Raw genomic sequence first — 26,395 nt, 5'->3', positions numbered from 1 at the left:
TGTAAAGGAGGGAAGGAAAAATAATCCAACCATGACTTTTCAATGAAAATTGTAAGAAGAAAAAATTATATTAGAGTCTTACATAAAATTATTATAAAAGGAAATTGGAAGAACAACATCAGAATGTGTTGGATTTCATTCAAAATGAGATCTAAGCCTTACAATTCTTTTTCATCTTAAGCAACACAGTATGTATAACCTCCTCGTGAGGGGCTCAGATAGAGACGGAGCTGCAGATGGACTGTCTTCTGAGTGTGACTGTAGAATCAAGGTTGTAGACGTCAACGATAATTTCCCCACCTTGGAGAAAACTTCTGTAAGTTGTTACTCTTATAATCCTTTTTTCCTAAGTGTCAATAATTGATTTGCTTTCTTGGCAGTTTGTGAGCCTGGTTGTGTTATATGTATGGATGGACTCAGCTTTGCTGCATAAACCTCGGAACTTCTCTTGTATGATAATAATAGACCTCATATAATCAATAATGTTGTACTAACTCTGTATGGTGACAGATGGTAACTAGACCTACTATGGTGATCATTTCACAGTGTATATAAACATCGAATTACTACATTGTACATCAAACTAAAATGATAGTGTATTTCAATTGTATTTCATTAAAAAATAATAATATGCCTTACTAGTCATGTTTACCTCTGAGTCACTATTCTGCACAACTCACATCTATGAAAGCAGCAGACCATCTCCTCCGTACTCTCTACTTACAGAAATGCAGGATTTTATTAATATAAATCTGCAAATCATGTAACATTATTGATCTATCTTTATGGGTCTGATAATTTGCTGAATTAATTCTACAAGAGTCCCAGACATTCTCAACTTTCATCTTCATCTTTAGGCATAAAGAAGCATAAAATTGAAAATAACAAGGCCAAATCTGGCTCAAAAAAAAAAATGTTGGTTAAAAAAAATGTTTTATTGGACCACAACTTGACTCATTCCTTTATATGTGGTCTGTGGGTTCTTTGATCCTACAGCAGCAGAGAAAACTAGTTGCAACATGAACTCTCTGGGTCACAAAGCCTAAAATATTACTATCTGACCCTTCATAGTAAAAGGAGGGAGTAACTCAAGGAAAATTAAAAATAAGCAAGAAAAATGAAACAAAGTGACAGTTTGACCGTGATTTCACATACAGCACCAAAAAAATCAGTTTTATTATCTTATAATCATTTTATTCTTATATTTCTGATTGGAATGTATGGCATTTAATAATGGTGCAAAAATTATTGATGGAGTTTGTTGTTAGTATCTTAAATGACAGTTACGTATTAGTAAATATCTTTCCTCTTTTGAAACTTTATTGATTATAAAATTGATCTATGTCATTTCAGTATTCAGCAAGTATTGAAGAGAATTGTCTAAGTTCAGAACTGATACGATTACAAGCAATTGATCTTGATGAAGAAGGCACCGATAATTGGTTGGCAAAATTTTTAATTCTCTCTGGAAATGATGGGAATTGGTTTGATATTCAAACAGACCCACAAACCAATGAGGGCATTTTGAAAGTCGTCAAGGTACAGTATGGGATCTACAATACTTCTAAAGTTTTAAAATACTCTTACAGACAGAATCTGCCTCCAGAAAACACTCTATAACCTCAAATACTACTTATGTGGACGAATGCAGTAACTTAGCTCACTATGTCAGTCTGAGACTTGCAGCTCAGCAACACACTCTTTATTACCAAGAGCAATAAGAAATAAGGAGGGTGTTTTGTTCTCACAGTGCCCAGTATCTAGTTGAGAAGACAAGGCATGCACTCCTGAATTAGATAGTGAGTTAAAAACAAAGAAGTAGTTGTATAGATGTTATAATGTTAAACATAATTAATGGCCAGATGGGTGAAATATAAAGTAATTACTAAGAGGTGAGATCTTTCTGAGCTGGATTTGTCTGAAAAGATTTCGTGCAGAGAATACAGCTTAAGTAAGACCTTACAACTGAGATTGCTAATGTGAGAACTGAAATGAGCAAACTCACTCAGGTGAGGAAAGGTAAACCATGTTCAGGGTACTGTGAGGAATTCTTTGAGGCTGCAGCAGAGTGTTCATGAAAGGAAACAAAGATGCAAGAACAAAGATGTTGAGTTAGAGTCCGTCTACTGGTTTGACTTTTTCCTGTAAATTAATTTTTCTTAAACTACTTTACGATTTTTACCTTATGGACAGCAATCAAATCTAAAAATACAAATTAGAAACAACTAAAACTGCCATCCAGTAAGATTCAAATTAACTTTAATGTAATAAGGGAAATTAATTTTTTTCTCAAACAAAATTACTACTAACAACATAAGCAGAACTTACAGTTATGAAAGTATATACTAATAGACAAATGCACACATTTAATTTGGTACACAGGGTGAACTGTAATTATTCCATTCTGTTACTACTTTTCTTTATCCCAATTACTATATATCAGGAAGCCATTTGGCCTTTATCTAATGCAAACATATCATTTCTATAGAGTCTTTCTCCGTTCTTTTTGGAGTTGTCTGGAGCAATTAAAATATTACTACTTTACCACAAAACACAATCACCAGCACTGAAATCATGCACTGCATTAATTTATGAGGTGGTCACCAAAATTATGGAAAATATCTATGTATACCTTCTAAGATTGTCATTCAAATGAACACACAAAATTTCAAAATTCCTGAACAGAACACAAGGATTCTAAGAACATACCAGAGCCTTCCTGTTTGAGAAATATTGCTTTAGGCCATAGGTCAGCAAATTATAGTCCAAAGGCCAAATATGACCTGCCACCTTTTTGCACATAACATTTTACTGAAACACAGCCACACTCATTCATTATTTTCTATGTCCATTTCTACCTTCCAATGGCTGAACTGAATGTTTAAGACAAAAACTGTATATGACCTCCAAAGCCTAAAATATTTACTATCTGCTCTTACCCAAACAATTTTACTAATCCCTACTTCTAGATGAAGAAAACTTGGGGATATTAAAAAAAAAAAATTGCAGTCACATTATGAGCTCAACTCCGGAAAGATTAAAGAAAATAATTACATACTGTAAAGCAAGTCCTGAAGTGCTAAGAACCTGATCTAAGGCAATAGCAATAAGAATGGAAATGAGGGAACAAGAATAACAACCATTGGCAAATTAACATAGGTAAGGAAGAGACAAGAAATCACCTACCATCCTATCAAACTCTGAATATTTAGTCAAGTTTGTTTCCAGGGATCAGAATTTGTTCAACCTTGTATCTCAGTTAAAAACCAAGATCTAGACATGTCATCTAATTCTTACCCATCTTCTTACCATCTTCATCATTGACTTAGATTGTTATCTCATGACATGTAACTGTTCTTTGCTTTGGTTTGCCTCCGAACCTACTAAAAAACATAGTAAGAACTTTGCATATAAACAACTCGATCTAAAATATCATTCCACTCTTAGCACCTGGCCCAGTGTCCGGAAGATAGTAGAAACTCACAAAAGTTTGAGGATGGTGTGGCTTTCACCCAAATGGGTGTCACCAGGCTTGATTGCATATTTCATATTTCCTAAAAAATTATAAAAATGAGAAAGAAAACATGTTTATAATGCAGGCAATACACTATAACTTACATGATGTGTCTTCTGTGAGAGCTAAAAAGTGTTTTGCTTTTTTTTTTTTAACAGACTTAGTTCATCACAAAGAAAAACTATGGGAAATTCAGTTTCATGAAAAATTGGTCAAGGTAGTGTTAGATGTTATGTAGACAGAGTGTCTCTCTTTCTTTCCTGGATGATAACTTCTCAAGTCTATTAAAGAAAGCAGGAAAAATATGCTTAAGAATATCAAAATAATATGGAAAGGCTAATTAAAATAAATGTAAAACCTTAGTATCATGTCAAGACACAGCCAGAGGAACTATGTATTTAGAGAACATATGTGTAACTTCCCGAATTTGGCATTTGGAATGAGGTCACTAATGCCCTCCTGCATCTTCTCCATTTTCACCCAAGCTGCCATTTAACCTTGTGGAAACTTGCCCCTCAGTCATGGGTTTTGACTAAGCTTTACATAAGTCTTTTCTTAGTCTAAGGATATAACCCTTTTCTTAGTCAAAGGATATTACAAATGATTCAATTCAACTCAAATGTATTGAGAACTGCAAGGTGCTAGAGATATGAAGGTGAATGAGACATGGTTCTTATTCTCAAGGAACTTGTAGTGTAACAAGAGAAAACCTTTAAGAAGGTAAAAGATCTCTCTGTCATTAATAACTTCCTTTCGGTATTTATTGATAAATGTGTATGGAAATACTAACAAACAACATAAATGTGTGTGTGTGTACACACATTCATTTCAGCACTGAGAAGAAAAGCAAAATGTTATCCAATTGGAATTCTAACAAAGAAATATCGGTTCTCTGTTTTTATAATAATTCTAATTAACGTTTACTAAGCAGCCACAAAATACCAGCTAGTCAGTTATATGCATTATAGAGGTTTTATGCGTATTATCTAATCATCCCAACTCTGGGAAGAAAATATCCTGATTCCTTTTTTTATAGAAAGTGAAACAAACCCGAAGAGGAAAACTAACTTTTCTTAAGTTCACCCAGGTGGTCAATGACAAAGACAGGATCCAACCCGAGCTCTCTGTTTCCAAAGCCTTACTGAAATGCCACCTCCGTGCCTCACGGTGGAAGGTGGGGCCAGGAAGACAAGTCCGGCTCAAGAACTCGTGCCTTGAGACATTTCCCTCTGTTCACCCCTGTAAGCCCCTTCCCGACCGTGTGTGCCTGCTGCTGTCTTCCAGACCCATTTACAGCAGACAATGTCAATTCCTGCAAAGCAGAACATACACACCCACACACACATAGCCACTGCCTCAGTCCCCGGCCACAGAAACACTGCCGTTTGGTGTACACACTGCTAACCTCCTCCCTTTCTCCATCCTTAATTCTGAAATGAGCCAGCATCCCCCTGAGAAATAGCAGGGTCCTATTAGACCCAAAGCAAAAACAAACAAAATTGCACGGGAGACTCTAACAGCTAAGCTTCTATGTTAAAATGTAACATAGCAGGGTGCCTGGGTGGCTCAGTCGTTAAGCGTCTGCCTTCAGCTCAGGTCATGATCCCAGGGTCCTGGGATGGAGCCCCACACCGGGCTCCCTGCTCCTCTGGAAGCCTGCTTCTCCCTCTCCCACTCCCCCTGCTTGTGTTCCCTCCCTGGCTGTCTTTCTCTCTGTCAAATAAATAAAAAACCTTAAAAAAAAAAAAAAAAATGTAACATAGCAAAAAACTCCCCAGAGGCCAAATCTTTTTCTGAAGGGGTCATCTTTATCCTGAGCCTCCTGTAGACTCTCTAACGTTCGCTCCACCCATTCTGACACAGATCTGCGTATCCTTTGTGAGTAGTCTTCAGTCAGCCTTACAGTGCAGAAACGGAGTTGTTCTAGCCACTCCATTCTAACTCCAAGCAGAGACTCATAGTTGTTTTTATTGCTCTTCGCACAATCCCAGCTTCTGCGCACAAGCGCGAAACTCTTGATAAAAAGTCCCACTTGCATAGGATATGAGAGAGTCTCTGCTATTGGAGGGAAGATTAGCCCCCAACCAATTTCCTGTCATTATATTCTGTGAATGTCTATAATTGACACAATGTTATATACATATTAATATATTTTTCACATCTATTCAAAAGGGAGAGAACTATTCTGACAAACAAAAAGCACATACGTGTGTACACACAAAAAAGCTCCAAGAGATTTCTCTACCAGAAGAGAGGAATCTCAGATCTTTCATTTGTTTAAAGACAGCATGGAATTCTAGAAAATAAAAGCTGAGTTATAGAAGAGGGGTTTCTTCTGATCGAAATCTATTTTTGAGTACACCATTCATAGTCGGCTCTGTGCAAGGCATCGTGTAGACCAGGGAGGAGAACAGATGTACAAAAGAATCAAAACCCCAGATCTGAAGGGGCTGAGCTGAAATCTAAGAAAATCATGTGGTCACAATTGAATTCCTGTGAATACTTCTTTCTTATTAGCTCTTGTGAAGAAATTAACTAAAATTTACTGAGAAAATATTTATGATGTCATAGAATTTCTTTGAGAAGCAGAGATTTACCTCAGGGTCTTGCTGATGGGGCTGCTATCTTGACTTCTGTTGTTGGTAAATGTGGTGCAAGTGATGCTTACATTAGCTTCCAGAACACTTCTAAACAGACTTTGTCCAGGACTCCCTTTTTCACAACTGCTTCCTCACTTGTTGTGCAAGAGGGAAATCTCTTCCAACCGAAAATCCATTTTTTAGTACACAATTCAGTCAGCTCTGTGCTGAATTGTTGGTGGTGACTTTTCATGTCACCACATCAATCATTCTGGATCAAAAGATTCCATTCACCTTTTATCCAAAGAACCCATTTCAAAGGTGGCTTTTCTCTGGGAAAGGTATTTATTTATTTGAATGTGCCCTGTGAAGAAACCTTCTTGTCCACCAGACCCAGCACAATGAAATTATAGTTTAGGGCTGCATTTAATAATCATGAATTTTCTTTTAGAAGTTGTTTGCATCATTTTTTTTAAATTACATGTTCATTTACATCATATATATTGGCTCCTTTATTCTGCTGATTTCAAGAGATTCTCAGATGTGGATTCTACAAAGAAAACCTGGGTCCTATTTATTCATTCACCAGGTGTAAACCCCTTTTATTTCATGCTAAGTTTATTTTTTATGTTTCTCATTTGGAAAGAGATCGTTTTTGACTTCAGGGTTTTTATAAAAGAAGTTTAAAACTCTAGGATTTGAGTCCAACTTAAGTCACAGGCCAAAATGACCTACATACCTGATTATGCCGAGAGATAAAGGGAATAATATGTCTGAAATATCTGATGCAGTAATTAGGAAAGTTTTATCCATTAAAAATCTGAATTACATAGCTCCTGGACTTCACTCTCGTGTTTGCTTTCTTATCATGGCTACTTATTCTATTGAAAGAGAGTCCTTTTGCTGTTTTGGAATTTTTTACTTTCCATCATTTCAGATGCTGGATTATGAACAAATGCCTAATATTCATCTTGGTATTGGAGTGAAAAACCAAGCTGAATTTCACCACTCAATTGCCTCTCGATTCCAAATGCACTCAACCCCTGTGAGAATTCAGGTTGTTAATGTGAGAGAAGGACCCACATTTCATCCAAACTCTATGACCTTCAGTATACGAGAAGGAATAAGAGGGACTTCCTTATTGAATTATGTGCTTGGCACCTATACGGCTACAGATGTGGACACGGGAAATCCTGCCACCAATGTCAGGTACCACAAATACTGTGCTCATGTCAAAGTGATAAAATGGGGTTTTGTCCAGTGTTAGCTCACGCAGAATGTGCTAGATTATGTGGGTTGAAGTGCTTTTTGAGTTTTGCTTTGCTTCTCTTGTTCATTTGCTTGTTTTAGAACGCTTTTGTAGCACTGACATTTTTCCAAGATTTAATAGTATTTTAGGGGCAATATGGCCTCCAACTGGTTAGAAAGGTAATTGTGCCCAGGGAGAAACTATGAGGTCAAAGGGCTACCTAAGACACTTTGTGAGTCTCTCTAATCTTCTGTGGCCAGTTGCTACTACCCTGGCCCCAGGCTGATTAAGCCATATTGTAAACTATGAGACATCATAAAAAGATGAATCACTGCTTGTTTCCTTAAAACCCGTGTTACCTAATGACTTTGGGGCTAATCTCAACCCCCAGCTTAATTTAAAAGGAAGAAAAAAAAGAACAGGAGAAGCTGAAACACAGGCATTTCAGAAATTTGATGAGTATAAAGAAAGTCAGAATTGGAGAAATAGAAAGGTAAGCATTTGAGGCACTAGGTACACAGATTATACATGAATTACATTATATTACAAGATATTCTAGAAAATGACTCTAGTGAAATATTTAAGTATTCTTTCCTTATCCCTCTTCTTTTCTCTGAACAGTTTATTGACTTGTAAATTACTTTGATATTAACAGTTTTGATTACTTAATGACTAACAAATTGACAGACAACAAAAATTATGAAGTCTATCAATATGGGATAGAGGAAAGGGTGTGTCAGATAAGTGCTTTGGACCCTTGAAATTGTGCTTGGTACAGAGATCTTCTTCCACTAAGGTCAAGCACTTTGAATCCATTATTATATTATAGTATATTATATTATATTATATTATATTATATTAATATAATACCACAATCCCTAACAAGCCAACAGTGAGGTACCCTAAAACAAATACGCCTTAAAATCTAGGAAAAACAAAGTACATCACATGTGAAAATGAATAAAGGATATTCCCTCAGTAGATATTGCTATAATAAATAAATCTGAAAGAGACTCATACACTTTACTAACAATTATAGTAAGAGCTAGAAGAGTGAGAATCATGAAATTTTAAAACTGTTGTGAACCTGTGTATTAATAAGTTAAACACTAAAATTTTATTGATATATATATATATTTTATAAACCAAGGCAATTGTCACCATAAACCATACAAACACCATATTTATGTTTAACACATTGTATGTGACTTAAAATTATTAACTTTCATATGAGCAAATGATGAACTTATTTGTTTAAAAAACAGGTATATCATAGGACATGATGCAGGCAGCTGGTTAAAAGTAGATTCAAGGACTGGTGAGATAAAATTTTCTAGGGAATTTGATAAGAAGTCAAAATATATTACCAATGGGATATACACGGCAGAGATCCTCGCTATAGACGGTAAGAAAATTTCCTCTCAATATTTTAATAAAATTATTATTATTCCATTAAATATAAATGTAATTCTAATATTGATATTAGATTGACTCAAATAAAATATATCATTTAATGTGTCTGTCTACAAGACTTAATAGAGAGTTCTAAATACCTTAGATTAAGAACTGAACTCAGTACACTCATAACCATAATTTACATTTAAATCATAATTTATTTTACCTACTTCCAAAAAAGAACTGTATGTGACTTACAGCAGAAAGCATAAAAGTTTAAGTCTATAAGTAAAATTCAGTTTCTGCTTATGGCCTCATTTCTTGAAATGGTTAAATCAACTTTCAGAGTATGTTAGGAATGTTTACATAAGGTAAATGCTACAAGGTGTACACAAAGTTCATTTGGGGATGACCTATGGGAAAGGCAGTGTCCCAAAGAGTATAGTTTTTTAAGGATTTTTTTGTTTATTTATGAGAGAGAGATTGTGCACACACATGCGAGCGGGAGTGGGGGTTGAGAGGGAGAGCAGAGGGAGAAGGACAAGCAGACTCCACACTAAGTGTGGAGTCCGAGGTGGAGCTCCATCTCAGGACCCTGAGATCATGACCTGAGCAGAAAACAAGAGTCAGATACTTAACCAACTGAGCCACCCAGGTGCCCCAAGAGTATAGTTATTTTAGAATCACTAAAACTGAGCTACAATGAGAAGCCTGTGTAAATGCAGCTTAAGTGGACATGTTGTAAAGCACAAAGTAAAGCACAAGATTATTCCAAATATAAGAGCCAAATTAAAAGTCATAACTGCAGGGCGCCTGGGTGGCTCAGATGGTTAAGTGTCTGCCTTCGGCTCAGGTCATGATCCCAGGGTCCTGGGATCGAGTCCCACATTGGGCTCCCTGCTAGGCGGGGAGCCTGCTTCTCCCTCTGCCTCTGCCTCTCTCTCTCTCTCTCTGACTCTCATGAATAAATAAATAAAACATTTAAAAAAAAAAAGTCATAACTGCAGATACACTGAACTTTTAACTGAGCTGCTTCTCATGTGGGAAAATCTATTAAGCATTCTTCCTGGTGACTACAACAGGAATTTATTTATCAATAATCATTCTCTAAACAGTGCCTAGGAAACCAGCTACTACAGAACAAAACAAAAAAAGGTCAATAACCAGGAAAGAAGAGTGAAAACAGGTGTTCCAGACATATACCTAATATAAGATAGATACTATAGGTTTGTATTGTCTATCTGAGCTTTACAGTGGCCAAAGACAAAGATAAAGGGGCATTATAAGATTTAAAAAGAAACCATGATAATACCCAAGTAACTGTGGTCCATAATTCTGGTCTTCATCCTGTGAGTGTCACTTTTAACACCTGGGTCAGTTATCAAAATATTATAGTTTGATTTATTATCAATATTCTAGAAAACCTATTCCTATAAAGGATTCTAATCATGTTGATCACGGCCTATGTTTGCATACTGGTCATATGTGAATATCTTCAAAAACTAGAATAAAAATTAGTCATTGAGTGAATAGAGGGAGGAAAAAACTATCAAAATGTACAACAGAAAACTAAAACCAAGGGCTATTGTTATGTACCTAAGCAGAGTATCTGCACAGGCACAAGCCAACCAGATGAAAAAGTGAACTAAAAGCCCAGATTCCTATTTCTTGGTCCTCTGCCCTTTCTAATAAACTATATTAACCCAAAATTTGTTCCAAGTAGGTTAGGAAAAAAATTTAATAGATTTATATTTGTTTTCAGAAGTGTCATTTCGAAGAGAAATAGCATCTAAGGGATGGCATTAAAATAAACAGCAAAACAGAAAGAAAAAATATACAAACAATTATTGCATTTCAATTTTGGGTATTTTCCTACAAACACAGAACTCAATAAGCATCCTGAATGGAAGGCTATAGGCTGGACTGGGAGTCTTGTTCACGGGGACAGGGTAGGAACAGAAAGTTGTGAGCCTTTTCTGAGGGACATTTACTTTTGCATCTTGGGATATGTAGGAGTTGGCTGAATAAAATTGAGATGAAAAACATTTTGGGAAGAATGAATAGAATGCACAAGAGTCTTGGGTTAGGAAGAAACTTGTTCCAAGAACTAAAAAGAAGCTAGTGTGGCTGGAAGGTAGTGAGCAAAGGCAAGGGTGGCTTCGGGTCATTGAAATAAGCAGAAACCCATCAGGCACCACCTCAAAGAGTCATTCATGTTATTCCTCTATGCTGCAGCATCATCATGGAATATAAGAAAGAATTTTCTCCCTCACACCATTTACCCCAACACCCATGATGCTCTGCTGTTTCAGATGGCTCTGGGAAAACGGCAACAGGGACCATATGTATCGAAGTTCCTGATGTCAATGATTACTGTCCAGTTGTTTTGGCTGAAAGTGATTACATATGCATTGCCTCTCCATCGATCCTTATTTCTGCAAGAGATGTTGGTGATCATTCTTATGGGTCTCCCTATACCTTCTGTGTGGTTGATCAGCCACCAGGGACAGCTGACTTGTGGGATATCAGATCAATAAATGGTAAGTGGAATGCAAACTTGCTCATCTTTAAGACCAAAGCAAAAACAATGACTAAATAGTTAGGCAAGACGTGTAATAACACTTTCTATCTCTGTTTCTATGATTCTTGGCCATATTCATAATAAGTAAGAAAATCTTTCATATTCACACTTAGGATATTTGGAAAATTTTTAAACTGAAATAAAAGTAAAAATGTTTTATCAATACTGCAATTACAAATAGTAGTATGTAAATATCAGTTTATCCACCATTTTGTCTACATGGGGTGCTACACCAATATTTGATTAGTTTGAAATAAACAGAACCCTTGAATAATTCACCATATGTCACAATTGCCTATTTTGAATTATTTCAAAAAAAAAAGTTTCTGAAACTCAAGTATCACATAAATACATCTATGTATTTGGTACTCAGGTACATAAGATCAATGAAATTCTTTTTAGAAAGAATGATAAGCTCAGACTTTTTGTAAAGGTAAAAATGTAAATCCAAATTGCTCAATATGGGAAGAATGATTAGGCAAACAGTAGAACATATTATTAGGATGTAGTATGAACAACATTAAAATTAGAATTATGTGAAGCATTTAGATACAGAGAAACACAGAAACCAAAGTATTTAAAGAGTAAAGATCTCCAAGTAGTAAGTGTATTGTGCTAAGGGTTGCTATGTAAAAATGAATGCCTGAATGTACTGAGAGTGAATTTCAGATGACATAACATTTTATATACTTAGGTTCTAGTTCCTTGAGATGTTAAATGTATAATAGAAAATGCAATGCTGTAAGAGAACCTCATTTGGGTTACAATAGCTCTCTAATTTCATATTCATTTGAGGCAAAACCAAAAGATGTTTAGGGGATGATGGGATGGGGGTCAGACCTCAGAGCCCAAAGTGAGAGGAAATATTTCCCACCTCTCTGAAGCTGCTAAGCTTCTCCATTCAGAGAATGGAGAAACCCTAAAAGGATGCCAGAAAAAAATGCCACCCTTAAGGACTTAGTCAAAAGAGGAAATTAAGCAACTTGTTTTCATGATAGAACTTTTTGGCTCTTTTCCACAAAACCGCTTTAATATTTTAAAAAGCTAAGGACATTAAAGTAACCCCATTAAAATCAAGACAACTTTGAATTCACCCTTCCTATAAAGCCCAATATCCCATTCTTAAATAACAACTGCTAACCACGTTTTCCTCATTAAGATCCTAGATATTATGAGTAAAATCATTTTTAAAAAAAAGTTTCAATGTAGAGGTTCATAAAGGTATTCAAATTATATTATAGATTTGCCAATAAAAAATATAATCGCATTGGAGACAATATTCCTAGAGTCCTATTTCGATGTTGGTGTTAAAGAACAGAATAAACTTTCACCTAATGTGCTATAGCATTGCACGTTATTCAGCTCTTGCCTTGTGCACAGGTTACATTTTGGTAGACACAGCTGGCTTATCATATAGCTAAATGAAATTAAGAAACCATAATATTTATAATTATTGCATGTTATGGATCAATTAATTAACATTCGTGATTTAAGTGTAAATGTAATCATCTCTAAACCCTCCCTGGGTTAATAAATAAATTTCAACCTACGTTTTAAGCAATAATTTCCATGCAAATCGATAGGCAATGGTAGCAACAAGATTTAGGAAAATAATAGTTACTGGAATCATTTAAATTTAAATGATAGAACAGCGACTTTGAATAAGAGATCAACAACAGTCTTAAGGAGGGTATTTGCAAACCATAATCCTAAATAGAAGACTTTTAATATTTCCTTTCTGCTCGATAGTCTTCATTCATCGGACAAATATTTATCAAATATTTATATAATATGCCAAATATTGTTGCTCTGGAAAATAAGCAGCAGGGTCCTAGCCTGCTTCAGAGAAATACCAATTCAGCAGGAAGAAGTATTCAACAATTCATTATAAATATTAAACAAAAAATAAGTAGAGGGTACTGTATGACTAAGGGAACATGATAAAAATCAGGCCCTAGGTGAGTCTTGGGTATTAAGAAGGGTTACCCCAAGGAATTTCAGTTTATTTTCTCTTTCCTCTCTTCCTTTTCAGCTACCTCTGCAATCCTGATGGCTGAGCAGCCTTTAAATCCCATAGTTTACCAAATCCCAATCATAGTGAAGGACAGCTATAACCGAGCGTGCGAACTGCCACAGATTGTGGCGTTAGAGGCCTGTGATTGTGACAACAACCACATGTGCTTGTACTCTAGTACCACGGGCATCAACGTAGAGGACGGCAGCTCAGCTACCAGTGACGTATATGGGACTGTCACTGATGAACAAGCTGGGGGTTCAAATGTTGGTCTCGGACCGACAGGGATTGGCATGATCGCTATGGGACTCCTACTACTACTTTGTAAGTACTGGATCGAATCCCCCTTTTCAGCAATTTTTCAAAATAAGAATGTAACCAGGCTCACTGCAGTGGCTAGGTTCATTTGGCCATGTCCTTTTGGTATCTGTAGCAATTCTCAGGGGAATTTGGAAGAAAACAGTGGGACTAATAAGGGCATGTACTTGTTCAGTAATGATAACTAGAATTAGTGAGGGTCATAGAGATGAAAACACAAGCAAATTTCTAAGTATAATACAGCAAAACATAGAGTAAATCCCATCATGAAAATTTCAGCAACGTGCTTTAAGAGAGGTAAGAAGCAATTCAAGTCCAAATGGGAAAGGTTGGGAGTCTTTATGGAGAAAGTGGCTTTGACCCAGACCCTACACGCTGAAGATTTTCTTAGAAGGAGGATGGCATTTGAGGGAAATCTGAAAGGAACAACACAAACATAAACAAGGAGAAGGATGGAAAGGCACTGAACACTCAGGAAATGGACAGGCTAAAAGGCAGGCTGGGAGTCATCACGCAAGAATGTTCATGATAAGCCAAACATTCTGGGCTTCAGTCCACAGGCAATGAGAAATCAGTGAGGATGTGTGAGATCAGGTGACCTGTTCATGCTGGCATAATAAGAAGCAGGCAGAAGAGCCTAGAAGAGAAAATGAGCCTCTGGACTCTTGATAGGAGTGTCTGCAAGTAGGACCAGGGTCATAGGAATGGTGAGGTCCCTAAGCAAACACCGCAAAAAGGGTCCTCCTCTGCCTATACCATTTTTTAAAACATGTAGATCCTCAGAGGAGTAATACATTTTAGGCTGCGCCTGCAATACTTTAGATTTTGTGGACATCAAAAACTGGATTCTAAAATTAAAGCGGACTAAATCCTTCAAACTATAATATGAATATGTTTCAATGGAGAAGTACACACTGAAACTTCACCATTTTGAGGAATGAAAAAATAACAGATGACTTTTGGGCAGACTTTCTTTCTTAAACTAATATGAACTTTCAAGATTATACCAAGATCATGAGTGATTATCGTAACGGTATTAAAGATATTTTCCCAGAACACGACAATAGCAAATGAGTCGAGGTGTCAGCTTGCCTTTAAGCCAGCAAGTCTCCGTCTCAGCTGCACATCAGAATCATTGGCAATCTTTAAAATTAATCCTTTTCAAGCAGGAGTAATCAAGATGAGACCCCAGGTGTGGCATGTGTAAGCCCTCTGCTGAGGCTAATGTGCAGTTCAGGGATAAAAACCCAGGATCAGCCGCATTCCCAGTGGACTAGCACTCAAAATTTCACGCCTCTTCCTTAATTAGGCCAAGGAAACATAAGAGTTGTGAAGTCGATTGTAGAAGGGGCATACCCTTTTGGAAAAAGTTATTTGTTCTCAATGGAAAAGCCCAGGCTGTGGTCTGGTGGGGGAGGAGCAGTGTGATGGAGAGAGGAGGGGTCACCGCCCAAAACATCTTCTCAAAGGGCCTTCATTTAAGACTTTTGATGTTTGCTCCGAGTGAGATTAACTATTTCAACGAAATCAATAAAAGCCCTGATTTAGCAGCTTTGATATTTTCATCTGTACCTCTAATTAACTCAGTGGAATGCATGTTATACTAGGGAATTAGGAAAGTATAAAAAAAAAAACAACTAGAGTGGACCCAAAGAACTAAACCAAGTATATACTAGAATTAGAAAAGTTAAGAAATGTCGATATTTAGGGGCGCCTGGGTGACTCAGTCGTTAAGCATCTGCCTTCGGCTCAGGTCATGATCTCGGAGTCCCGGGATCGAGTCCAGGATCGAGCCCCACATCGGGCTCCCTGCTCAGCAGGGACCCTGTTTCTCCCTCTCCCACTCCCCCTGCTTGTGTTCCCTATCTTGCTATCTCTCTCTCTGTCAAATAAATAAATAAAATCTTAAAAAAAAAAAGAAATGTCGATATTTATGGATTAAAGTGTAGAATTGAGGTAAATTTTTCATTATAGTTTGTAGACAAGAATCTTAAAATAATAAATGTAAATAGCTCAATTAAATTTAGTGGGTGATATTTGATTGATTCAAAGTATAAGGGTTGAAGAGGAGACCTATTTCTAGGTCCTATACTGAAATTTGTATTCAATCCTTCTGATAGCATATATTGATTATGTATTTAACTTATACGTATGTACATGATGTTTGGTTACATAGGTTTGTATATATTGGTTTTTATATGGATATGCAAATATATATATACATATCCACAGAGACAGTCTATGTGTACGTTTATACATACCCAGGTACCTGTGCATCTGCACATGCTTATGGAGATAAGTACATATTTATTCATATGTATATATAGCTAGCAAATACATATACATACACAGACAATTATATGTGTGTACATGAGGGACTAGGAATCAGAAAACTGGATTTGAATCCTGGATCTGCCAGCAACCAGCTGGGAGTGCTAGAGCAGAGGGAAGAAAGACCCTTACTTTCCTAATCTATCAGTAAGAACCCTGATTACATGATCCCAAATTCCCTTCAGTCTAGCTTCAAAAGTCTATGTGATTTGGTGGTTTGGTGTTTATAAACATGGATATGTATATTCAATCCTTTAGGGAAATCCTTTAGGGGAATCCTTTAGCATTCAATCCTGATGCTTTCTTACACTTGCATTTAACCCTTTGGTTCTCAATATAATGCCACGTTTTTCAAAAAAGGAGACATTCAGTAACTTCCTAAATTGGGCAATATGTGCAAACTCATTTTCCACTTTCTTGGGTAGTGTCACCACTCTTGCTGCTCATGTGTTGTTGCAAAAGAAGACAGCCCGAAGGCCTGGGGACGAGGTTTGCTCCTGTGCCAGAAGGGGGAGATGGAGTGATGCAGTCTTGGAGGATAGAAGGCGCCCATCCCGAGGACAGGGTGAGTGCACTGACATGTTCCAGGGAAGTGTGGGGTTTCAATGGAATTGAGCATGTCTTGACAACTATACAAGACACAAAAATAAAAATATGTCAGTTTTTATATGTTTAACATAAAGCATGCATTTAAAAAATATTTTTCTTTCTTTTCAGGATGTGTCGAATATATGTGTACCCATGACAGCCTCTAATACCCAGGATCGTATAGATTCTTCCGGTCAGTGGACAACAAATTCTGTTGTTCTTTTTTTTTTTTTAATTTACAAAATTATTCCACCAGATAAATTTCATGTATAAGTAATTTTAAAGAAAACAGTATGTCTGCCAATCTCTTTGGATGACAGCATAAAGGCAGGGAAAGTTACGTGTTTGAGGTTAGCACTCTCTTTTTCTTAAACTACAGGCAGCGGAGTATGGTGTAGCAATTTAAAAGGCAAACTCTAGAACTAGAATGTTTGAGTTTGATGCCCAGCTATGTCTTTGCGCAGCACTTAACCTCTCTGGGCCTCAATTTCCTTATCTTTGAAATTGAGTTTGTGATAATATCTACTTCAAAGTGTCACTGTAAAGAGTGACACACACACACACATATACACATACGTATGATATATAATGTATGTATTAGATATTATATAAGTTAGATATTATATATGTATATGTGTGGTATGTGAATATATATCACAAAATATACACATATACGTATACATACAAAATTTATATATATATATATCACAAAATACACATTAGAACAGTGCCTTGCACAGAGTGGTATTATAGCCATTATTTGTAATGCAAGCTGTTCAAAAAAAAAAAATAAGAGAACAGAAAAAGCAGCAAATATGCTCTTCTAATATACACTGAAGCACTTTTCTTAAATCCACACATGCATTTGCCTCACCAGTTATATTCTCCTAATTTGCCAGCTCCATGTACACCTAGCAATACTGTAAAATACCCAGCTAGTGGGCAACGACTGAACAAAGAGGAGAGGTTGCCCAATTCGAGAGCAGACAGGAGATTTCTCAGTGGTGGTTCCTTAGTATCCCAAACCAGACTCTGGGGGGCTGAACACGCCTCTGGAAGCCAGCTGTTCCTCCAGCACTGGGGTGAACGAGGACTGTTTCCGTTTCTGCTGGCCATGCTGTGGAGGGCTCCTGGATGGGGTGCAAGCCCTCTCTGACAGCCGGGGCAGCTTGCCAGAAGCAGTGATGGAGAGCCCCGGGCGGAAGCGGAGGTCCTGCTCCTTCTTGGCACTCTCCACCTGTGAGTCTAGGGGAGAAGCTTGTGCAAATGTGAGGCCAAAGTCCGAAAGCTGGCTCCCTCTGTACCATTTACTTTTATTTCATCAGCCAGCCTGAGACTGGGTAGAATTCGAATGGCCCCTTGCCTTGCTTTCCGGGACCTACTCGTGCGGGTAGATGTGGTGTGTAGCACGGCACACAGTGGCCGGCAGTGTTTCCCATGGATGAACAGGGCAGGCCATTCAAGCACTGTCACCTGAACACTCTCTCCTTTCAGAAATCTACACTAACACCTACGCGGGCGGAGGAACGGTGGAAGGGGGTGTGTCAGGAGTGGAACTCAACACAGGTCTGGGGACAGTCGCTGGCCTGGCCGCGGGAGACCCAGCAGGAGCCCGACGGAGAAGGAGTTCCACAATAGGGACCCAGTGGGAATATGCAGACACGGGCCTGAACATGGCTTTCCTGGACAGCTATTTCTCTGAGGTAATCCCCCTGCACATGGTTACTCAAAATAGTCTTGAGACTGAATGATAACAACAATGGCAGTAGGTTCTTCTGAAATACGTTCAGTTATTCTCAACTCTATCCCAATCCTGAAAAAAAGAAAGTATTTCATTTCTCCTTAAGATACAGAAAGCCAATTCGCCAAACGCATTTCATATTCAATTGACCTACATCCATTTTAATATTGTGGAAAAGGCTAGCATCTCTCATCATTCCCCACTTCCCTTTTCCCATTTGTTTTGTTTTCTGTTTCCTTCCGGTTTTCCTGCTTTGTTTCCCGTATCAGCAGCAAAACAGGAGGATCCTGATCAAGAAAAAAAAAATGTGTATCCGTGTCCTGTCTTTATGGTGTCCTTCCCGCTCTGCAGGTATCTCCAATAGAAAGGAGAGAAAAATAGATTAAAGGCTAGGATGGGGGAAGGAAGAGAATGGTAACTCAGGAACAGAGCATCACCATGACTTGATGATAGATCAGGGCCTAGAACCCCTGTCTCCTATTCTGTATCCAGTGCCCTATCCCAAGGATACCTGTCCCTCACTAAGAGAAGGGATCATGGGTCTATGAGCATTCTAAAGGAAAAAGCTCCATAGGCATTAGATTGGCCTAACAGAGTAGCACAAAGGATAAATAAATCCCCTTGTGAATCCCTACTAAGTATGCTTATTTCATTTAATTAGCAATCCATTTCATATCACATTTCAACTGGTTTGTTTTACCCCCTATATGGTAATACATGAATTTCACCACTGATCTTAACAACAAAAAAAAATGCTAAGGGTGTTGTGGTAATTCTAAGCTCTTTCCTAAAATTGGTGGTTACAAATACTATCACAGACTATGCATGAATAGCATCGACTATTTAAATGAGTGATCAAGGGGCACCCGGGTGGCTCAGTCCTTAAGTGTCTGCCTTCAGCTCAGGTCATGATCCCAGGGTCCTGGGATCGAGCCCCGCATCGGGCTCCCTGCTCAGCAGGAAGCCTGCTTCTCCCTCTCCCACTCCCCCTGCTTGTGTTCCCTCTCTCGCTGTCTCTCTCTCTGTCAAATAAATAAAAAATCTTTAAAAAATAAATAAATAAGTGATCAACATCACTAAGTATACTCAATAAATGGGCACAAATTATATACGTATCATAGAAATGTCATAGAAATTATATTTAACGAATCATTCATAAAAATCACACTCATTTTAAAAGAGCTTTACCATTAATGTCAAAATTGCACTGGGCATTCTGATACGTCAAATAAAATCAAAATGTGTTCTCCTTCTCTGTGTGCACTGAGGTCATCCTTCCCCAAATATTTCAGCTCTACACTTAAAAATTGGCACTACATTTCAGAGGTGGTGAGGCACAGACTCTCCCTCTACTAGGTGGAACCTGCAGGACGGTGAAGTGCTTCCTTCCTGCCACGTTTTACACCACCTCCCTCCACCCCTACAGCCAACATGTGCCCCACGCAGGAGGGGATTATCCTCCTACGGAGGTGTCACTTCAAAATATTAAACGGCAGGGCGCCTGGGTGGCTCGGTCAGTTAAGCATCTGCCTTCAGCTCAGGTCATGATCCCAGGGTCCTGGGTTCGAGTCCCACATCAGGCTCCCTGCTCAGCGGGGGGTCTGCTTGTCCCTCTCCCCCTGCCGTTCCCCCACAACTTGCACTCTCTCTCTCTCTCTCAAATAAATAAAAAATAATAATTAAAAAAATATTAAACAGCAAAGTTTTAAGGTAATACCAAACTCATGAAGAACTGATTTCAAGACTTAAAACCATTTATTTCCAATGGTAGAATTTAGAGTCTAGTACATAGTACAGACCGGAGGGTAGGCAGCACGATGTAGTGTAAAAAGGATAGTTGGACTTGAGGTAGCATTCTACAATTATTTGAGTCTTGGGCACACCATTCACGCTCTCTGGGCCTTCGGTTACCTTATTTATAAAATAGAGAGGCGGTAAGATTATATCAGGTCCTGCGGGATTTCATGGAACCCAACAGGGCCACAGCAGCTGAGGGAAAGCGAGGAGAGAACTAGCAGCCACCCCACCCTCTTCAAACAGAGAAGTTCCCTTTCATCTGTTCTATATAGAGGGCTTCTACCTAGGATTTCATTTAAAGGGGCTGTCATTAAAAATAATTTGAAAGTCACAGTAGGTAACCTCTTATTGTCTTTTCCTGTTAACCTAACTCCAAAGACATCTTGGGTCTCTTTGCTTAGGTCACATAAAACCACTGAACATTTGGACATAAGTCTCTGAAACTTAAAGATATTGACATCTTTATACATGCTTTTATTCCAAGTTGATCAACTATCTCTCCTTAAGTAAATAACATGTTGAACATAACTAAATATATTTTGTTATTTCTAGACCACCTCAGAAACAAAAGACTATAAATCCAAAAAACTAAAACCTTGCCTTTGACAAATCTGGATTGTCAAAATCTGAATAAAATGTAGAAATTATTATTTGTTAGCTTTCAAATAAGAACAATTCACATTTATTCAAATTCTATGCACCATTAATATAGACTGATCTCCTTTAAAAATTCCATTTAGAATTTCAGCAAAAAATCATCAGTGTTTTTTTTTTTTTTTTTTCAGTTCATTCCATTAAAATCTTCTCAAATCAGACACCTTTAAAGCACTGTTGTTATTCTTTGGTTACTTTAAGGAAAAAGAAACTTCTAATTTCCTGTTTTTCTTCTAATTTTAGAAAGCGTATGCTTACGCAGATGAAGACGAAGGTCGGCCAGCAAACGACTGCTTGCTCATTTATGACCACGAGGGAGTGGGGTCTCCCGTTGGCTCCATTGGTTGCTGCAGTTGGATTGTGGATGATTTAGATGAAAGCTGCATGGAAACTTTAGATCCAAAATTCAGGACTCTGGCTGAAATCTGCTTAGATACAGAAATTGAGCCATTTCCTTCACAGCAGGCCTGCATACCTATCAGTACCGACCTGCCTTTGCTGGGGCCTAATTATTTTGTTAATGACTCCTCAGGAATGACTCTCTCAGAGGCTGAATTCCAGGCAGAAATGGCAATACCTGAACCCATGATCCATGGGGATATTGTAGTGACCGAGACTTACACAACGGCTGACCAATGTATGCAACCCACTACAATTGTTTTCGATCCTCAGCTCGCACCTAATGTTGTAGTGACCGAAACAGTAATGGCACCTGTCTATGATGTTCAAGGGAATATCTGTGTACCTGCTGAGCTGGCTAACACACACAATGTAATCTACACTGAGAGAGTGCTGTCTAGTCCTAGTAGGCCTGACATGAGCAGTGGTAGCATGACTGATGGCTGTGTGGGACCTGTAATGAGCGGCGGTATTTTGGTAGGGCCCGAAATTCAAGTGACACAAATGGTGAGTCCCAACATTCACATAAGCCAAACCACTGGTTCCACATCCCCAATGACATCTCGACACCGAGTAACACGGTATAGTAACATACATTACTCCCAACAGTAAGTGTTTTGGGGTCAGTATTCTACAGGGAGACCTTGCACCTTGTAATCACCAACATATCCATCAAAGATGTATAATGTACTATATTTAACATTTTAACAGCCAACAAATATTCAAATATCCTAAGGTCAATGGCACTCTTTGAATATATCTTTTGGGGGGTGAATATGTCTAAGCACTTTAGATATAAGCCTTTTATAATTCTTTCTGGTTTTAAATAATGTGCCAAAAACTTAAAGAAAATGTGTTCTACCCTTTGATACTGTCTAATAAATAGCACATAACTCATAAGGCGAATCTTAGAGGTCTTCAGGCCTATAGGACTGGTCGTGTAAGCCAAGATGCCCTTGTTCTTGGAGGCTGCAAAAGAAGTCTTGCCTGCATTTACCAGTCGTATTTATCTTTTGAGAAATATTTCTGTTAAAATTTTTTAATTGAAAAAGTGAACGAAGTGTACATTTCTGAAAGGAGATTGAAAAGGAAAATAGAGCATCTCATAGCGATCTGAAATCATTTGTCCCTTCAGTTTCTCAAGATATGCAATATTTAGGCATGATTAATATAATACAGGGAAAGAGTTTGCCAGCTGAGTGCATCACTGAAAAATGGTTCACTGAAAAGAATTACATATGTATAGATATGCATATATACATAAATCAATATGGATGAATTTTTATCGCACTTTATTGATTTATATCAGTAACTGTAAATTAATTTAGGATAGTAAAAAGAATTATGACAACAGTAGAGTACAAACAGTTCTTAGGGAAAGCATTAGAGTATTTCCTTCTTACAGAGAATGTTTTTTCTATTCTTGCTAATTGTGTCAGAAAACCATATGAATATGGTTTATTCCATTTTGTTGACCCAAATCATAGAGCTTTGATTTGGTGATCAGATATTCTCCAAAGCACCTGGTAGTTATGCATGTATTCAACAATATTTACTTAGAAGCTACTATGTATTGAGTGCCGGTCTTATCTCTATGAATAAATAGATGAAGAAGACAAACATGATTTCTGTCTTCCTAGAACTTCTAATTCATTTCTAGACTTAAAACTCTGGGGATACAGCTTTGAGTTCCTACCAAGAATAATTAACAAAATATTTAAGTCCATTACCAAGTTGTGTTTCTCTTTTTAACACTGCTACTTATGTTGAATGAATGAAATGGAAACACATACACAGATTGCTTAGTTTTAGTAGGTATAAAGCAGGCTTGAGAAAAACAAGTTCTAGCAAGACCATTTTATTTAATTCTGTAAAATATGTAAACTATATAGTAGTAACTATAATGTGACTCGTAAAATAATGTAAATGAAATAAACTTATTTTCAGGGCGTATTCCTTTTGGAAGGAAGTATCTGTAGTGTTTCTTGCTTAATTTGTTCCTTTATAAATAAAACTACTATCGAATTTGGAGCATCTCCCATAATCTCTTGCCCAATTCCCTCATTTTACAGAAGAGGAATTTAGAACCTGAGAGGTAAAATGACCACAACCTGCTAGTTGTGGTACAGAACTTTGAAGCCATTGCTTGGGTACTCTGGCCCAGGTTTCCATACCATAACTTCATCAGACATGGAGAGGATCAAGTTTGGCCTGTTGCATGGTCTTTGCTATTTCCTAATTGGAAGAAGAAGTATCTCAAAAAAAGACAATAGGTTTTGTGAAGTTTAAGTGCAGAATGGCTAACACAGTATAATGCCAGAAGGTTATTTACATGTTTTCTCATCTTTTCCAAATTACATGTACTACCAGTTGTTATAGTCATTCCTTACTGTAGTTACTCACAACCAAGATCCTGCTACATTTCATAGCTCTATAATTTGATGAATCCATATGGTAGCCAACAAGCATTAGTACCATGGTCATTTTAACAGTCAACAACCAGCGATGCAACACCTTGCATGCATTCAGTGCTATGGCATATCCTGAAGAGGATATTTCTCTCTTGAATTCTGCATTCTACTGGGCCAACAATTTTTAAAATTATGAAAAAAACTAGTGAATAATTAAATGTAAGGTGCTAATGGGTTTAAAACTGAAAACACTATAAGATTTGAGAAATGACAAAGAAAATAGTACTAAGCATTTAACTGAAACCACTTGTGAGAAGGCTAAGAAAATTTCTCTATGAACTTTTCTATCAATACACAAAGATTTAAGGGTGCTTCCAAAAGAGGAAATCTACCTCTCGTGGATGTTTTCCCTCATGCTGTTCATGGAAACAAGACCAGAACCAATTTATTTTCTCTCTCAACATTATCAGTGAGGAGGAACTCCTCCATTATTTATAAGATGGTCCGTATCACTCACATACGATAAGCCTCTGAAGTTGGAATATTATTAAAATATCATACCAAACAAAATAGAAAGCATAAAGTAAGATTTCCCCTTCACTGCTGAAGAGTTAGGGTATTGATTTATCTAGGATATAAAGATGATATAGCATTGATAGCACTGATGTTAAGGTTTGAAAATGGACCCAGAAATCCAAGAAATGAGATTTAATCAATAAATATAATAACATATAGTTTGAGTCACATCTCTTGCCACATGCAATTACCTGAAGGGAAGGCATTATCAAATGCATAAATGGGTTCTCTTAGAAAAGACTTATTAGGTGAAGGGAAAGGAAGACATTAAGAAGACAGAGTATTTATAGGGGTGCCTGGGTGGCTCAGTCAGTTAAGCATCTGCCTTTGGTTCAGGTCAAGACCCTAGGCACCTGGGATATGATCCCAGCCTAGGCTCCCTGCTTAGTGGGGAATCTGCTTCTCCCTCTCTCTCTGCCTCTCTCCCTGCTCATGCTCTCTCTCTCTCTATATATATATATCTCTATCTCAAATAAATAAATACAATATTTTTTAAAAAAAGAGTATTTATAAACTTGTTTCAGAAAAAAATGATTTGAAAAAATTTCTTCTTTTGGATTAGATATTTCTGATTGCAATATATTACTGAATGTAATAATGTTTTATATATTTCTTCAATAAAAAATATGTGATAAAGAAAGAAATTTTTATTTTCTCTTTGGCACATGTAGGGTTCTAAACACAAACACGCATCCAGAAAACCTTTCTCCATTGTGTTACTAGGTGATTATCACGTCTATCATGATGGGTATAATACAGGAGCATGGATTTACTTGTAAATTGAAATTCAGAATAATTTATTTACTCATCAATGGTAAAATTTCTCAGTAAAATCATTTTCTTGGTAAATGCTCACTATAAACAACTCAACTGAATAAATTCCAGAAATTGTTCTAGACATTGTATAAATTACAGAATTAAATATCCTCTTTTTCCCCCATGGATTTAAATTCAATAAAATTATCATTATTGTTCCTCTACCAGAGCCACTAATTTCTGTTGAAATAAGAAAATGATGAATTTTCATAAGGGGAATTGAGGAAGACTTCTTGAAAATGGTGAGATCTGAGCTGGGCCAAGCAGAATTGCTTTAGTTTTTAGGTATAAAAACTAAAAACATAGGATATATTCCAAGAATACTAAGTGGTCAAATTAAATATAATAAAAAAATGTCTAAAGCAAAATAGGCATTATAAAATTATTACATGGTCAGCCATTTGATATGATGCTTACTGTACTAATTACTCAGAATATATTGTCCTACTGAATTCGTAAAACAACACTATGGTATGACTGATACCCATGTCATCCATGAAGACACTAAAGCATTGTTATTTTTATGTTAGAGCTTACGTGAGTAGCAGAGTTAAAATTCAAACCTAGGATGGCCTACTCTTAACCTTCAAATTCTTTTGACTTAATTCTGGAAGGATATGTGAGAAAGGCAAATGGTAAAGAAACTTGAATCCCATTAGGGGTTTGGTTTTAACTTGGTATAAAATGGGAAATAAGTGAAATTTTGTGTGCTGGTAAATGGCCAGCTCTCATTTTAGGAGATGACATTGGGGCAATCATCAGGGTCCTCATGAAGCTGGTGTGCTGTTGATCACAGAGATACCCCCGAGACCAGAGAGCCAAGGACCCTCCAAAAACTCAACATTCCAAGGTGAGATTGCTGGCCCCAAAGCCCCAGCGATCCTCTTGGACCACCACTGTGATGAGCAGGTATATGTTGGGCCGTCTGAAGTGACTCCAATCAATCAATCAAAGTTTTTCTACAGTGAATGCCCTTGACCTTCTTTCCCCCCCCCCCCCCACTTCAAGTGAGGTGTATGGACTATTTGCAGTTCCTGGAATAGGGCATGCTTTCTCATACGTCTGTCACTCTGCCCCTCCCTGGTTCCTTAACCTGGAACCCTCTTCACTCTCCTCATCTACTTAGCTTTTCCTACTTACCCTTCAACACTCAATTCAAGCATTGCCACTTCTTGAGAGCATTTCCTGGTATCTCTTTCACTGACCCCAAGCTGCTGGCTTAGCTAGCTCTCCTCTACCCCCCACTAACACACAATTTTAGCCTATGCCTGCCGGTCTGTGAGCGCCTTGGGGAAAAGGGTCCTGCTTTTCTCCAGTGTTAATAGAATATCTAGCATATAACATGCACTCATTAATTTGAGAAGTGAAGAATATAGTCCAATTCTTTCAGGCACCTAAAAGGAATTGTCTACCATCTAACAACATTGCCTCT

The 26,395-nt window shown here is 37.5% G+C and overlaps 1 protein-coding gene across 1 annotated transcript in view; it reads left to right on the top strand.

The window, feature by feature from the left end:
* The window catches only part of DSG4 (desmoglein 4), a 40,348-nt gene extending 18,576 nt beyond the window's left edge, over positions 1–21,772 (top strand). Inside the window, exons 7-16 of the mRNA XM_032421228.1 lie at positions 182–316; positions 1,354–1,539; positions 7,031–7,302; positions 8,608–8,747; positions 11,050–11,277; positions 13,351–13,656; positions 16,407–16,546; positions 16,699–16,762; positions 18,064–18,272; positions 21,005–21,772. Of these exons, the coding sequence (XP_032277119.1) occupies positions 182–316; positions 1,354–1,539; positions 7,031–7,302; positions 8,608–8,747; positions 11,050–11,277; positions 13,351–13,656; positions 16,407–16,546; positions 16,699–16,762; positions 18,064–18,272; positions 21,005–21,772 (2,448 nt within the window). The remainder of the gene's footprint in view (positions 1–181; positions 317–1,353; positions 1,540–7,030; positions 7,303–8,607; positions 8,748–11,049; positions 11,278–13,350; positions 13,657–16,406; positions 16,547–16,698; positions 16,763–18,063; positions 18,273–21,004) is intronic.
* The last annotated feature ends 4,623 nt before the right edge of the window (positions 21,773–26,395 follow it).

Source organism: Phoca vitulina, unplaced genomic scaffold, assembly GCF_004348235.1.
Source record: "Phoca vitulina isolate PV1807 unplaced genomic scaffold, GSC_HSeal_1.0 scaffold24, whole genome shotgun sequence".
Classification (NCBI taxonomy): Eukaryota; Metazoa; Chordata; class Mammalia; order Carnivora; family Phocidae; genus Phoca; species Phoca vitulina.
This window is presented reverse-complemented; position numbering and strand designations above follow the sequence as displayed.